General features: G+C 47.9%; 1 protein-coding gene across 2 annotated transcripts in view; it reads left to right on the plus strand.

Moving 5' to 3' along the window:
• drosha (drosha ribonuclease III) overlaps positions 1-13,482 on the plus strand; it is a 68,202-nt gene that overhangs the window by 11,623 nt on the left and 43,097 nt on the right. For both annotated transcript variants that reach the window (XM_086101566.1, XM_086101567.1), the window contains exons 15-19: positions 2,334-2,433; positions 5,562-5,669; positions 9,127-9,234; positions 12,769-12,907; positions 13,003-13,063. In XM_086101566.1, coding sequence (XP_085957692.1) covers positions 2,334-2,433; positions 5,562-5,669; positions 9,127-9,234; positions 12,769-12,907; positions 13,003-13,063 — 516 coding nt within the window. The remainder of the gene's footprint in view (positions 1-2,333; positions 2,434-5,561; positions 5,670-9,126; positions 9,235-12,768; positions 12,908-13,002; positions 13,064-13,482) is intronic.

The following is a 13,482-nucleotide window of genomic DNA, read 5'->3' on the forward strand; positions in this document are numbered from 1 at the left end:
GAAAAAAAACCCTTGCAGGAGCTGGGATTCTAACCCTGAATGTCAGGTCAGTGGGGCAGACATGTTAACCAGTAGTCCACCGTGCTGCCCATTTTCTAGAATATGTCTTTAATTCTAATGAACACAATTTCTCCTCTTTGGCCACAGTTGGGAGGCACCATGAGGATGCAAACAGGAGGTCTATTAGTCAGGACTAATTTGTGCTCCCTTTGCCCGACTCGCCAGTGTCCTCACCCCTCGCCGCCTGCCCACAGAGCGCTTTCATCCATCGCACGCCCTGCCGCCATGTCAAATGGCTCCAAGTGGCACACAGCGACAAATTTATGGACAGACTGGGATATCATTAGTGGCTTTGGCGCATAGGCTTTACCCGACACCGTTAATGATCTGTGGCGCTGTGGAGTCGACGGCGAGGCCATGGACGCAGCATGCGTTATTAACTCGCTGGACTGAAGATGCCCTGGTGTGTTGTCACCCTCGCTGGACCCTCAAGCCTCCTGTGTGGCGTGCACGGAGGTGACAAGTCAAAGGCCAGGGAATAATGTGGAGGAGGAAGTGGCCGCATGGGAGCCGTAACATTTTAACGTGAACATTACTGGCTATGACGTCAAGACACTTAGAACTGAGAGAGGCTGGACCAGGTTCTTTGGTGGGAACAGAACACTCGGTAGTCTCCTACTACTTCATATGGGTGATTGGGTGATATCATGTCTTGATAAAAACAATAGTATTTTTATTCTTGGGTTTGTAAAATGCAACTTGCATGATGTGGCCCTGTTGCAGAGTACAACCCATCAAATGAGCGCTCGGTCTCCTTCATGCGTCCTTAATATGCACACCGTGGCAGCAAATACGTTGAAATCAACCGGGGCCCCAAAATTGAACCCTGTGGAGCACCATGCGACAGTGAGGCAGAGCGGGACTCGGAGCAGCCAAGGCTAACACAAAAAGTCCCGTCTGCCAAATAACAAGGCTGACTCCGCGCTCTGCAGCATTTTCAAAGCTGACTGGAAAACCTCTATGATGTGCGCATCATACTTTTTCCAGATTTTTTTTTTTCTTAATTAAAGGCAGGTATTGGGGTCTAAAATTCGACAGCACACTTTGATCAAGACCAGGTTTCTATGAAAGACGCAGGGCGATCTACGTACAGGACGTTCTGAGCCCATATTCAAGATCACAATTTGACTGACGCTGAGAGACATGAGAGCTGCAGCTTTTGAATATTCCTAATAGATTCTTCTACAGATCGAGTAATTGGGTACGACTCGATTTTGCATGAACAAGCAACATTTAGGGTTCCGATCCCCTCGTTTGATCTCTGTTGTGACTGTCAAGTGTCACTCAAGATGTGTAAGACAACTTAATGAGGAAGGCACCAAATAACAACCTTTCAGGCTAATAACACCGTGTGCAGAGGAAGCGTTAGCATATGCTAATGTAAGCTTGGAAGAGGCGAGTGCGCCGCAGAGAGATCAGGTCGGATCTCCCGGAAAGGTCACCGGCGCAGACTGGGGACGCCTGGGCCTCCCAGGCTGGATATTCGTCCCCTCGCATTCTCCTTTTTCTGCTCAGGATGCTTCCGTGCGGAGGCGGGGAGCTGATAATCGCAGCCGTTAAGCCGTCTCATTCCCTCGCCTCGGTCTCTAATGAAGTCTCCGGTATTAAAGCTCTATAATTCTTCTATTCTCCCCCACCTCCACTGCCTTCCTCTCTCACTCACGCGCACGCATACACACTCGATATATCTCTGCGGATGTCTCTCGCCCTTTCACTTTGTCCGATCGGCCAAGCCCGCGCCACCTTAACTCGCCACCCCACCAATCATAATTGAATAATTCTGGCTAAATGAGGAGAAAGTCTGCTGAATGGGAGCAGAACGGTCACACTCGGTGCATCAATCAGAAGGCCTGATTGAAAATGTGGGGGCACGGGTGTGGTGGGGTAAGAGGTGGAGGGGTGAGGAGGGTGGGGGGGGTACTCTGCGGTGGCTCCATGTCACCTTGCCGATAACACCCGACTCTCTTTTCACATGCAAATGAGCGCAAAGACAACGGAGAATGAAAGTGAGGAGCAGCCGAGGTGAAAAAAAAGGAAAGTCCGAGGCAGGTGAACCAGACTCTGAGTTCAAGCGGCAGACACGCAAACCTCGGACGTTTGCCGCCCCCGAAACAAAAGCAGCTAATGGAGCCCCGTCTGCAGGCTACTCTCCAATTAAGTGAAATATCAGGCGGGGCCGTGGATGAAATATTGATGTGTTGTTGCGGAGTTGGAGTTGGAGTTGGAATCCTTTTTAGCCTCATGGTTCCGCATTTCCTTTCCCGGTTTGCCAGGTACCAGAAACTGTGGAAGAGTTACGTGAAACTGCGCCACCTGCTTGCCAACAGCCCCAAGGTGAAGCAACTGGATAAGCAGAAGCTGATGCAGAGGGAGGTGAGCTCGTGCACAACAAAAACAAACACGCGAGGGTAGTCAGAGTTCAAGAGTCTGCATTTTTCCAAATCGAATCATCCCCATTGTTTTGAAGGGGACTGTGAAAAGTGTGATCTCAAAAATTAATTGCGACCACGGTGTGGAATACTCACGGTTGAAACTTAATGCTTCATGTCGACATTTCCAAAACATTCTGGCGTTTTTTTACACCATTCGCAGCGGGGCTTGGTCCCGATCCTGTCATGTCATTTTTCATATCTGCCCCGTAACATCCTAAGTTGGCAGCGACGCCGCTTTTGATGAAGGAACAAATGAAGGAGTTTGCTCTTTGTGGGCTTCTCTAAATGCCACCAGCTCATTTCCAGTCCTCTCTCATTTGCACGTGACAAGCTTGGCGCACTCGAGCGCATCTCGTAAATATCGCTCGTCTCTTTTCAATTAATTGTTGCTGCTCTTTTTTTTTCTCGATTTCTTTTTTTTTTTTTCTCCCCACTCACTCTCCTTCAGCGTGTACAGCTCCGCTAAGTGCCTTGTACGCTCGCCGGCTCGTCATTTTTAGATGCGTTTAAAGCAGGGGTGGGCAAACTTTTTGGCTCGGGGGCCGCATTGACTTTTAAAATTTGACAGAAGGGCCAGGTCAGCACGAGCTATGGTACATTAAAAACAAACAAACTGCATTTGTTGACAGTCCATATCAAACATCAACAGAACAAAAGCATGAAAGTACTGTATTAATATACTTTTTTAAATGACAACAGTGTTGTTGATGACCTATTTTAGCCTGTGCATTGCTGCAGATGGGTTGTGATCAGACCAGTAGAAGTAGAGCGATACAGAGGTCCTAGGTGGTCGAAAAGACCCCCCCCCCGTGTTCTGCAACTTCAAGTCAATGCGCCACCTGGCGGTGAAATGACGGTCATTACAAGTCCAATTGAAATGAATGCAATCATTCACATCGAACCTTAATTGTGGACCAACCTTCGGCGGGCCGGATTAAAAAGACCAACGGGCCGGATTCGGCCCGCGGGCCGTAGTTTGCCCACCATTGGTTTAAAGTCTTGACTGCGAAGGTCAGAGCAGGGCCGGGGATGGCGATTTGTTGTGTTCAGGTGATATTCAAAGACTTCAACACCCCCCCGCTCCCCTTTCACTCTCTCCCTACACCCTTCAGGGACTCCTTGTAACACCTCAGCTGCACGTACACATCCTGTTTGACACAAGCACACCCAATAAAGGGAGCGAGAAGTTGGGACTCAATTAGTTGCTTTCCTTGGTCGCTCTATCCAACAGGGCCTGAATGTCCTGCTGTCAAACTGCAGCAATTACACACACACACACACGGCTAGGTAGAGCACCGTGTCTTCAGCTTGCGTGTGTTAGCTGGCCCGTCAGGACACATTACCTCCCCCAAGGAGGCTATTTTTGGTCTAGCGGGTTTCCATGTGCAATATGTATCGTGTGTCTATATGTCAAAAAGTAGCTTTCGGAAGGAAACACGCACGGTCTGACTTCATTGTTTAAGCACTGTTCTAATCCCCCCCACCCCCCACACCCCCAAATACAAAAGCATGCGATAAGGGGGTCACACAGGGTCTTGTAGCTTTCTTTTGTGACCATGAAATTGACATTTTTCCCTCTTCTTTTGGTTTCAGTGGTCATTTGAATAACTATCACGTCCGCAGTCAAGACTGTCAATGTCTCTCAGCTCAAGACGACAGGATTTTTTTTTCATCGTTTGCTCAACAGCAGTCTCTCTCATTTCGAACGGGATGCTGAATGTTTTTTGATGATGCACTCGACTTTTGATAGTTTGCTAGTTCCAATTTCGCTCTGGATTTACACTAAATGCTTCTGCCCCCCCCCCCCTTTTTTCTCCAAATGTCCAGTATCTGACCCATCTTAGATATCTCACGTCATGCAAATATACCAGTTGGTGACGTGTACATACCTGCATCTGCACAAATGAACACATTCTTACGGGATCTGTGAGACGTCATATGTGGACAAAAATAAACCTTCAAAAGCCCTCATAGGTGTATTTTAAAAAAAAAATCCCTTACATGACCGCTTTCTCTACTGGCCTTGTAATTTACACTAATTAGTCCTCATGACCTTCCCCGTGCCCATGCAGCACAAATATTTCCATGTCATTTGCAACGATGCAGCTGTGCACGGCACATACGTCGGGTGTGTGTGTGTGCGCGCGCGCGCATGCTTGTGGCGGCGGCGGGGGCGGGTGTGTTCACTTTGATGCAGAGTTCAAAGTCGGTTGGCATTATTTATTCATGCCTTTGTTGTTCTTATTTCCTCGGCGAGGCAAAAATTCCTGGCGTTCCATTTGCAGCGGCTCACCGGGAGTCGATTGCGTCTTGGGCTGAATGCAACTCACACACACGCGCGTACGCACACACACTTGTATGCTGATGTGCTGCTATATGTATATAATGACTTGAGTATTTTCCTGGGGGCCGGCGTGGAGGTCTGAATACGCATCTGAACATCTGACCGCGTCCTCCAGTGGTTCTCCCAATTTTTTTACTCCATAATAGATGACATGGACGCACAGTCAAAGTTGAATCCAACTGAATTGTAATTAACAAATGGACTGCACTGGATTTTAAAAAGTTAACTATAACTAAAAAAACAAAAAACAGTGGTGTTTAATGTTCCACTAGAAGTAGCCAGCATGCCACACTTAAAAATGCAATTGGTTGGTCGACGCCATTTCGACACCCAAAGTGTGTATGAACAAACCAAGACACAAAGCCAGCCATGATTTTTGGCCTACCATTGGCGATTGTATAATTATGGGGGAAGGCGGTCACCTTTATAACGGGGATTGACACCTGTTGTCACCTCATCGGAAGCAGGCGCATCTGCTCTCGCTCGGCGCTGAAGCGTCAATACGAAAGCCCGCTGGCAGCGCAAGCTGACCAATGGCAATGCCTCCGTTAGCGGCAATGCTATCAAGGTGTGCGGCACATGCCACCTGTGAGCACAGCGTGAATGAAACGGGTTGAGATTAGCATGGGAATAAGGGGGCGTTGCGTGTGCGTTCTAGGGATGATTGCTGTCCCCGTCGGCTTTGCTGCCATTGATCAATAATTGACCGGGTGCTTGTTTGGCAGGAAGCTCTTCAGAAGATCCGTCAGAAGAACACCATGCGCCGCGAGGTGACAGTGGAACTCAGCAGCCAGGGATTCTGGAAGACCGGCATCCGCTCTGACGTCTGTCAGGTAACTCGGATTTGTGCAAGTCGTGTGCATTGACACTCACTGTTACCAGCTTTCAAGTAGGGTGTGTGTGCGTGTGTGTGTGCGTGTGCGTATATATATATATATATATATATATATATATATATATACACACACACACACATACGTGCCCATATTAATAGCTTAAACCAGTGCCTGACCGATCAATCAATCAACCGGCCGATACTAGTTACAAATCCAATAGATACTCAGCACAAATCAAGAAAAAAATCCCAGCAGATACGATACGAACACGGCAAGCTCACTGGTCAAGTGGGTTGTGGCACGCTGTCAATAATGTAGCGCTTGGTGGCATTGAGACGCGACAACACACGCGGGTGAGCTGAGGTTGACTGCTCAGCCGCACTCGAGAGAGACACTTGTGATGTTGCCACGTGTTGCGTCATGCCCCTTGCCCGAGATGCGCGCGGCCAAAGTGGACTCCCCGCTGCGCCTGTGCAACCTCGCCCCCTTCATTAAGGCCCCGGCCATGCCTCGCGCGCCGACACTTTTGCTCATAGACAACTTGACTCCCGTTTGGCGAGACCACTTAAGTCCGTCTCGCGCTCACATCGACTCTCGTCTCCATGCGTTTGCTTCAAGGCAAACACTTAAGCACGCATCTTGAACTATTCCCCTGACCTCAAGAGCGATTTGGAAATGGAAGAAACAATCCTATGCTGTTGTTGTTTTCTATAGTTGAAAATAAATCCAGAAAACTCAACAAAATTCAAGACAGGGATGCATGCAAACTAACGAACCTCATTGCTGCCCATTCAGCAGTTCAGAGTAAGAAAATGACATCCCAAATCTAAGATTATGGGGGAAAAAAATTAATAATCTAGATTATTTTGAACACAATTATTCCTTTAGTTCAAAACGACCAAAACTCAACATTAAATAAAGAGAATAAATTCTGTTCCTGCATTATGCGCCTTGACCTCGTAGGGGCAGCGCGGTGCCATGCATGCATGAAGACGCGCGCTTACATGAAGATTAAAAAGAGTAGAAGAAGAAAGTCACGCTGGGTCTTATTATACTTCAGCATTCAGCTAGCAGACTTTTTTATGTCGTTGTTTTAAACGGACAATGTGTAATTATCTTTGGTTTGATGTTTTGTTTGACAGTAAACATGAACTGGGTAGCTTGAAGCCTCAAAGTGAAATGTCTGGCACTCTATTCTGGCTTTCTTATGCCTCAGTTGCGAGTACACAACCGCGTTAGTTTGATCAAATATCACACACCATTCAGCATGATCAAAAATGGATTCATCATACCCGGTCTCAGACCTAAATGGGTCTGCGGTGGCCAAAAACGGCAGTCGCTCATAAATGTGAAATGTCACGGTGTCGTCTGCTTTTTATTTTTGCTGCTTCTTTCTCTCGTTTTTTTGTCTCCCAATTGTGGCGCCCGTCAACTATAAAGCAATAATTGTCAGCCTGGCGGTCTTGCGCGAGCTCGCATGCAATCGCCTACAGCCGCTGCTCACGTTTGGAGAGGCATGACAGGAAAGTTCTTGTCTCATAAACCAGACCTCTCTTGCAGCAAGGTCTACCAAAGAGGATCCGATCCATAATTGCCACCCAATTATATTTGCTTCAAGCTGGACTGCTGCGACTAATTGGTTCATGAATAATTTCAGGAGCTCCGCTCTGCACCGTGCGTCGCACCGCAGAGAGATAGCGGCAGATCTCGTGCCCAAACTTGCTTTATTCTACACCCCCCCCCCCCCCCCCCCAAAAAAAGCAATTCACAAATGGGCCTCGCTTGTGATTGACATCGCTCGACACCACCAAGGTTGTTTCACTTGAAAGGCGCTTCCAAGGGCTGGCCTTCACTTTTCAGGCAGAGAATTTTCACCCTTTTTTCACTCGCTGTTGTCCTCGGCATTGTGCGTCCTTCATGACGAGGCATGCGAAGGCTCTTCGGCATTCACAGGAAATAGAAGGAAATGAAGCTTGTTTAGTTTTGTTTTGCAAGTTGAAAAAGAGGCGCGCGCGCGCACCCGCCCTCATTCAGCCCTCGGCTGACAATTTTGCACATGTGCAGGAAGTTCCCATGTTTGACGGGAATTCATTTTTCTTATGTCGAGGGTAAACCGTAACAGTGTTCTTCTGGCTAGAGTTAAACTGCATGTTCCAAAGTAACCCAATGTGATTTGGTCAGGGTTATGTCAAGGTTAGAATCAGGCCTCTTCCAAATGTGCGTAAAAATCCAACATATGTATCAGATTTGGGGATGTATCCGGATCATGGCACCAATTAACTCATTCAGTACCAGCCAATTCTGGACCAAGTCTGAAAAGACGCTTAAAAACGTTTTTGGGAGTGACTGAGTTAAAAGGTTCCGAATGAATTTTCACCCCGGTCCTTTTGTCTGTCATGCTTACAATCCAATACAAATAGTAAATACTATTATATTGTTTAGTCTCAGTTGAACAATTAACTCATTCAGTACCAGCCAATTCTGGACCAAGTCTGAAAAGACGTTTAAAAACGTCTTTGGGAGTGAATGAGTGCAATGGCTGCCAGAAAGATCAAGATGTGTAGCTTTTTTCTGACAGGTGCGAAAGAAGGTCTTATCTGTCCCAAAATGGTTCCTGCGCTCGGATTGTCTTGGCTGCCCCCCCACCACACAGGAAGGTGACACTGCCGGGATTAAAGGTTAAGCGTCATCGACAACCAAGAAAAGTCCAGTTGCCTCCATTCAACTTTTGCAGGATAGACATTCTGCAACCAATCGTATCAGTCAGTTAGGCTATCAGACAAGTTCGGAAGCTCAATGCGACTTGGTTAATTGGCTCTTTAAAAATGTCCAACCCCCCCGTGACGGCCCCCAGGTTTCCTTGTCAACACCTGTTGGCGCCACCGGTGTCGCCTTGCCCCGTAGCGCTAATTAAAACATGGGCGCTGAGCTCCTCTCTCATGCGTGGGCTGGGGGTTAATGTTGTGAAAACCGCCTTTGCCATCTTGAGTCTCGCGGTCGACTCGCCGTGAACCATCGCTAATGACCGAGCCTCTTCGCCGACCATCGGCTTGCTTTTCCCCGCCGCCATTATTTTCACGGTCTCTCTTCAGAAGGCTGTCAGGGGATGTGTGAAAGTAAGTGTGTCAACACAGCCAAATGGGCTACGATCCCTCCGCCCTGCCCCAAGGTGAATTTTCCCTCCTGTACGTCATTCCCAACCCCCCTTCACGCCGCTGCCATCGGGTTTGTGATTATTTCATCTATGTGTTGCCTGGCGCCACTTAATAAATAATGAGTGTCTGATTGATTTCTGCCCGCTATCAGCTCTCAGCCTTTGCTTCTGACAATCTCTTCATCTCACATTCCCCTCCAACATGTTCGCGTCATTCCTCTTTCATATCAGACATGATCCCCACTCAGGTTCGCCCCTCCTGAGCCGCCTCTTTGAGAATTCTCTTTGTGCTCCCTACAGCACGCCATGATGCTGCCCGTCCTCACCCATCACATCCGCTACCACCAGTGCCTCATGCACCTGGACAAGCTGATTGGCTACGTGTTCAAGGAGCGCTGCCTCTTGCAGGTAAGTCGCCCGCTGCAAAAGCACACGCTTGTCAACTACATCTGGAATGATAAAGGTCGCAATGGAGCTGCTGCACAAGCTCATAAAGTTGTCATTTCCGTTTTCAGGCCCGACGCGCCTCGAGCGCTGCGGCCGAATCTTACTGAATGTTGGCGCAAATGCAGCTATCTAGCTGTCTCGCTAGCTATACATCTAGGCGTCCATATTGTCATCCGCGAGTGTTTGGTTTGCGTTGGCCCTATGGGTCATTACCGACTGTGCTGCTGGCCAAAATTCAAGATTCAATTTCAATTCCATTTTTCTGTGGGGTTCGAATAAGAATACCTTGAAACCCATCCAGTCGTCAGGGTTGCCTCAATGCTCAGGATCCGTACGCGCCGGGCCGTATTGGACTTTAGACGAAGTTGGAGATGGGAGAGTGACAGAGTGATGTGACACCACCGTGACACAGCTGTATTATTTAAAGGCTGGCATAGTTAATAACTGCAACAAGACAAAAGCCCCACATGCTGGTTTGAGGCTGCCTGCCTGCCTGCTGCCGCGGTGAGATCTGGGCTTGTATGCGCACATCCAGTGAGGCAGCAGACTCCTCGTTATTTGGACCCGCACCGCCTCTGCTCAGACAGTTCAGGCGGGAAGAGCGGCGCCCAGGAAGTCACTTAAGGTAGCCGGCGCCGACCCAAGTCACAACTTTGCTGGGTCCGCTGTGTCTTGCGGTGACAGTACATTCCTGCCAAATACCAGCTCTGCCCTGTCACAGACCTGGGTAGGTGTGCAACCCCCCCACACTTTAAAGCCCCCACAACGAGACCGAGGAGGTGACATCAGCGAGGCATGAGAGAGCGCAGCACTGTGCAGTTTTGATCGTTGAACTCATACCTCTCTTTTTTGTGTTTGTGCGAGAAGCCCGAGCGCTCCCGGTGCCTCAGCATGCCGGAATTTGCACATATCGATCGGCCATTTGTCAAGTGTGCCATGACGAGCTGTCATAATGAGCGATAAAAAGGAAACGCTGGCCAGCTAGGAGGCTCGCCGCTGGCTGACAAGCACTCATTCAGAGCCTGACATCACCTCCTCTCTCTCTCTTGGGATCGTGTACACTTTAGACGATTCGTAGTTCAACCAAAAGAAGTGGAAAAGTGCCCCTGAATTCATACAAATTGCATTCTGAACAAAGTAATGGGGTGGGAGAGTCATACAAATAGACTACAAGTTTGAGTAAATCTATGCGTAAAATAATAAGACCCCTGATTCGACTCGGCGGTAATGTGTCTGTCACTTGCGGGGGTGTAATGTACAATCAGTTCCAAATGAAAAAGTTATTCTCTGTTCACCAACTTTGTCCTTTTACTCAAGTTACCGCTCTCGGTTCCTTTATACAAGACGGAATCTGAAAAAGATGGCGGCGTGTTGACGATGGCGTGAGGCAACTGACAAGAGCCTCCGTGCTGCGCCCCCCCCGCCCCACCGCAGGCTTCCAAGCTCTTCTTCTGAGAGGCTCCCTGTTAAACATTTAGCATGTAAATAAATGGGACGGGGAGGGGGGGGGCAGGGTTATCGCAGTGTGTTAGACGGCCGCACGCGTGCGCATCCATCAAGGCCGGCCTTCATCCTGCCCACCCCCTGTTGATTCAGCCCCCCACTCTTCACTTTGGACCCACGCTGGCACAATGAAAGGCATCACAGAAGATCTCAATAATTCAAGTGTACACGTCCCCGAGCCCGCTTGTGTTGTCACCCCCCCTGCCCTGATGCGTGCGATTGTGCATGCATTGCGATTTTATTTGTTCTTATTCATGGCTCTCACCACGACATTCCGCCAGGCCTCTTGTTTGGGCCCGCATTACATTCTACCGCATTCCGGTCTTTTTTCTCTCTGTCTGTCTAAATGATAAATGGTGTTTGGCGCCGCCTCTTCGCCAATCCCGGACAGCGTGCGGTCACCATGGCGATGATGTTACAACCGCCGCGCCGGTCACGCAAGCGGAGTGCAATGCCGCTCGCTGGACTGCACGTCCTGTAACATTGACGGAGTAACTAATTCATGGTTATTGCAAACATGGACTCGCATGTTATGTTGTCGTGGCTACTTACGTTCAGAAGTAATGCGACTCGTCAGGCGCTACGTTAAAATACTCGCCTCATACATATTCATGAGTTGCTGTGTTATGAAGTCATAAAATCTCAAGTCATTTGTGTTGTCATGTAATACAGTAATAATGAGCATGCTTTTAATGTAATGTTTTGGTCAGTATAATCAGCATCCTATGTTTGAAAACACATAAGGAATTTGTAGATGCTAGTTGGTTTCTTGAGTACTGTGGTGAGATCCGAGTGCCCCCACTGCTGAATTTTTTTTGGAAACACGGAAAGAAAAGAGGCAAAAAAAAAAAAAAGAAAAGCAGCAGCAACTTGTTTTCTCTTCTTTTCTTCCAAAATTGTATCCAACTGTCATTGTGCAGCCGAGGCGCCAAAGAAATCCGCTCATCTCGCACAGACGCCAGATGACAGAAAGTACAATGGCGGTAAAATTTTGTCGGGTGTGTTCGCGGCTTGAAAGCAGCGGGACACTTGTGCCGTGCTAAATATTGAAGCACTTGCGTTCACGTTTTACATATACATCTCATTGGAGCTTGAAATTGATTTGAAGTTGTCTGAAAGGAGACAAGTCGACAGGGGAGATCAGCTGTGTATGGGGGGGCTGGCATTCACCCAATGCAGGATTGATAAATGCTTGTTGCATCTTTTTTTCCCCCCAAAATTTAAATCTCACACGCTTTGCAGGCACAGCTAAATGTTTTCTCGTGAATGGGAGGATCAATGTTTCTGTGTGAAAAGTGCCTTGTGATTAGCTTCCACCCCCCTTAATTATTGTATTTTATATTTGATGTTCAGCCCTTTGGTACAGCTGCAACTGTTGTTAAAGTGCCGTGTAAATAGTTGAGCAATATCCAAAATTTGTCAGGCGAATCTTGCACCGGATCAGGCCAAGGACAATCTCAAGGGTTTTTGTTGTTGGTGGATAATCCATGAATTGAATTATCAGTCAGCAACAGTGCGGATAGAGTTCAATATACCGACTGACAAAAAGTCGCCTTTTTAGCCCATTCTCTGAATTTTCACGATGACTCGCCTCACCCGCGGTTTGGATTCTTGTCAGCTAGAATGACATTTTGGTTTTTTTTTTTTTTTTTTGTGTGTAAAATGACATTTTGAATCAATAGCTCAATGTGTATCTAATTGACGGTGTGGTATGTATGCCATAGAAAATCTTGCTTCTTTCGACAAAGTCAAGGTTTGAAGATGACATGAGTCCATTTTTGTGGCTCATATGCTTAAAAAAAAAAAAAAAACTCACTCTTTTGCCATCAGCACATGTCCCAAAAAAGAATTTGCTTTACACCAAGCAGTACAAGTTGAGTTGCGTTCCACGACGGCGAGAATCTGGTGAAGCTTTTCGAAAGTTTCTCAAGAGGGATCGGAACTGTGCGATGGAAATAGTTTGCCATTCATGCCGATCTTCCTCTTCCTCAGTTGGCCATGACGCATCCCAGTCACCATCTCAACTTCGGCATGAACCCCGACCACGCCCGCAACTCGCTGTCCAACTGCGGAATCCGCCAGCCCAAATACGGCGACAGGAAGGTGCATCACATGTACATGAGAAAGAAAGGTGAGGAGCTTGGCGACGGATGTTTCCTCCTACCCCTTCCTTCTTTCACTGCACTTTGACCGGGGGCACCCTGCTGCTTTTTTTTCCCCTTATAGGAATCAACACTTTGATTAACATCATGTCCCGTCTGGGCCAGGATGACCCGTCCCCCTCCAGGTTAGGCCGCCTGCCGCCGCACAAATGCGTCTTCATGCTATCGCTAACCGCGGGCGCAATCAAAAGGTAGCGGCCTCGTGATTAAGATTCCCGGCAGGCCTGCTGACAGGAAAATTAACTCGTAGTCACGGAAGGACGGGAGATCTCGTCGTAAATGAAATGAGCGCGTTTTGAGGGCGGTCCAAAGCCCACTCAGGATTACTTTCGCCGGGGAGGTTTTGCCTTCGTATCTGATTGTCGGCAAGATTAAAAAAAATAATAATAAATTAAAAGAAACTTTGTGTCGATATGAACATTTTGATGTGCCTGTGGGATCTTTATTTTAATCTTAGCAACAATTCGTGACCATTGACATCATCAAATCGGAACGTGGTTTGCTTATTCTCGAAGCGAAAAAAAAATCTTGAAAATCCCCCATT

Source organism: Hippocampus guttulatus, chromosome 21 (genome assembly GCF_054856545.1).
Source record: "Hippocampus guttulatus isolate MCC_2025c chromosome 21, RoL_Hgut_1.0, whole genome shotgun sequence".
Classification (NCBI taxonomy): domain Eukaryota; kingdom Metazoa; phylum Chordata; class Actinopteri; order Syngnathiformes; family Syngnathidae; genus Hippocampus; species Hippocampus guttulatus.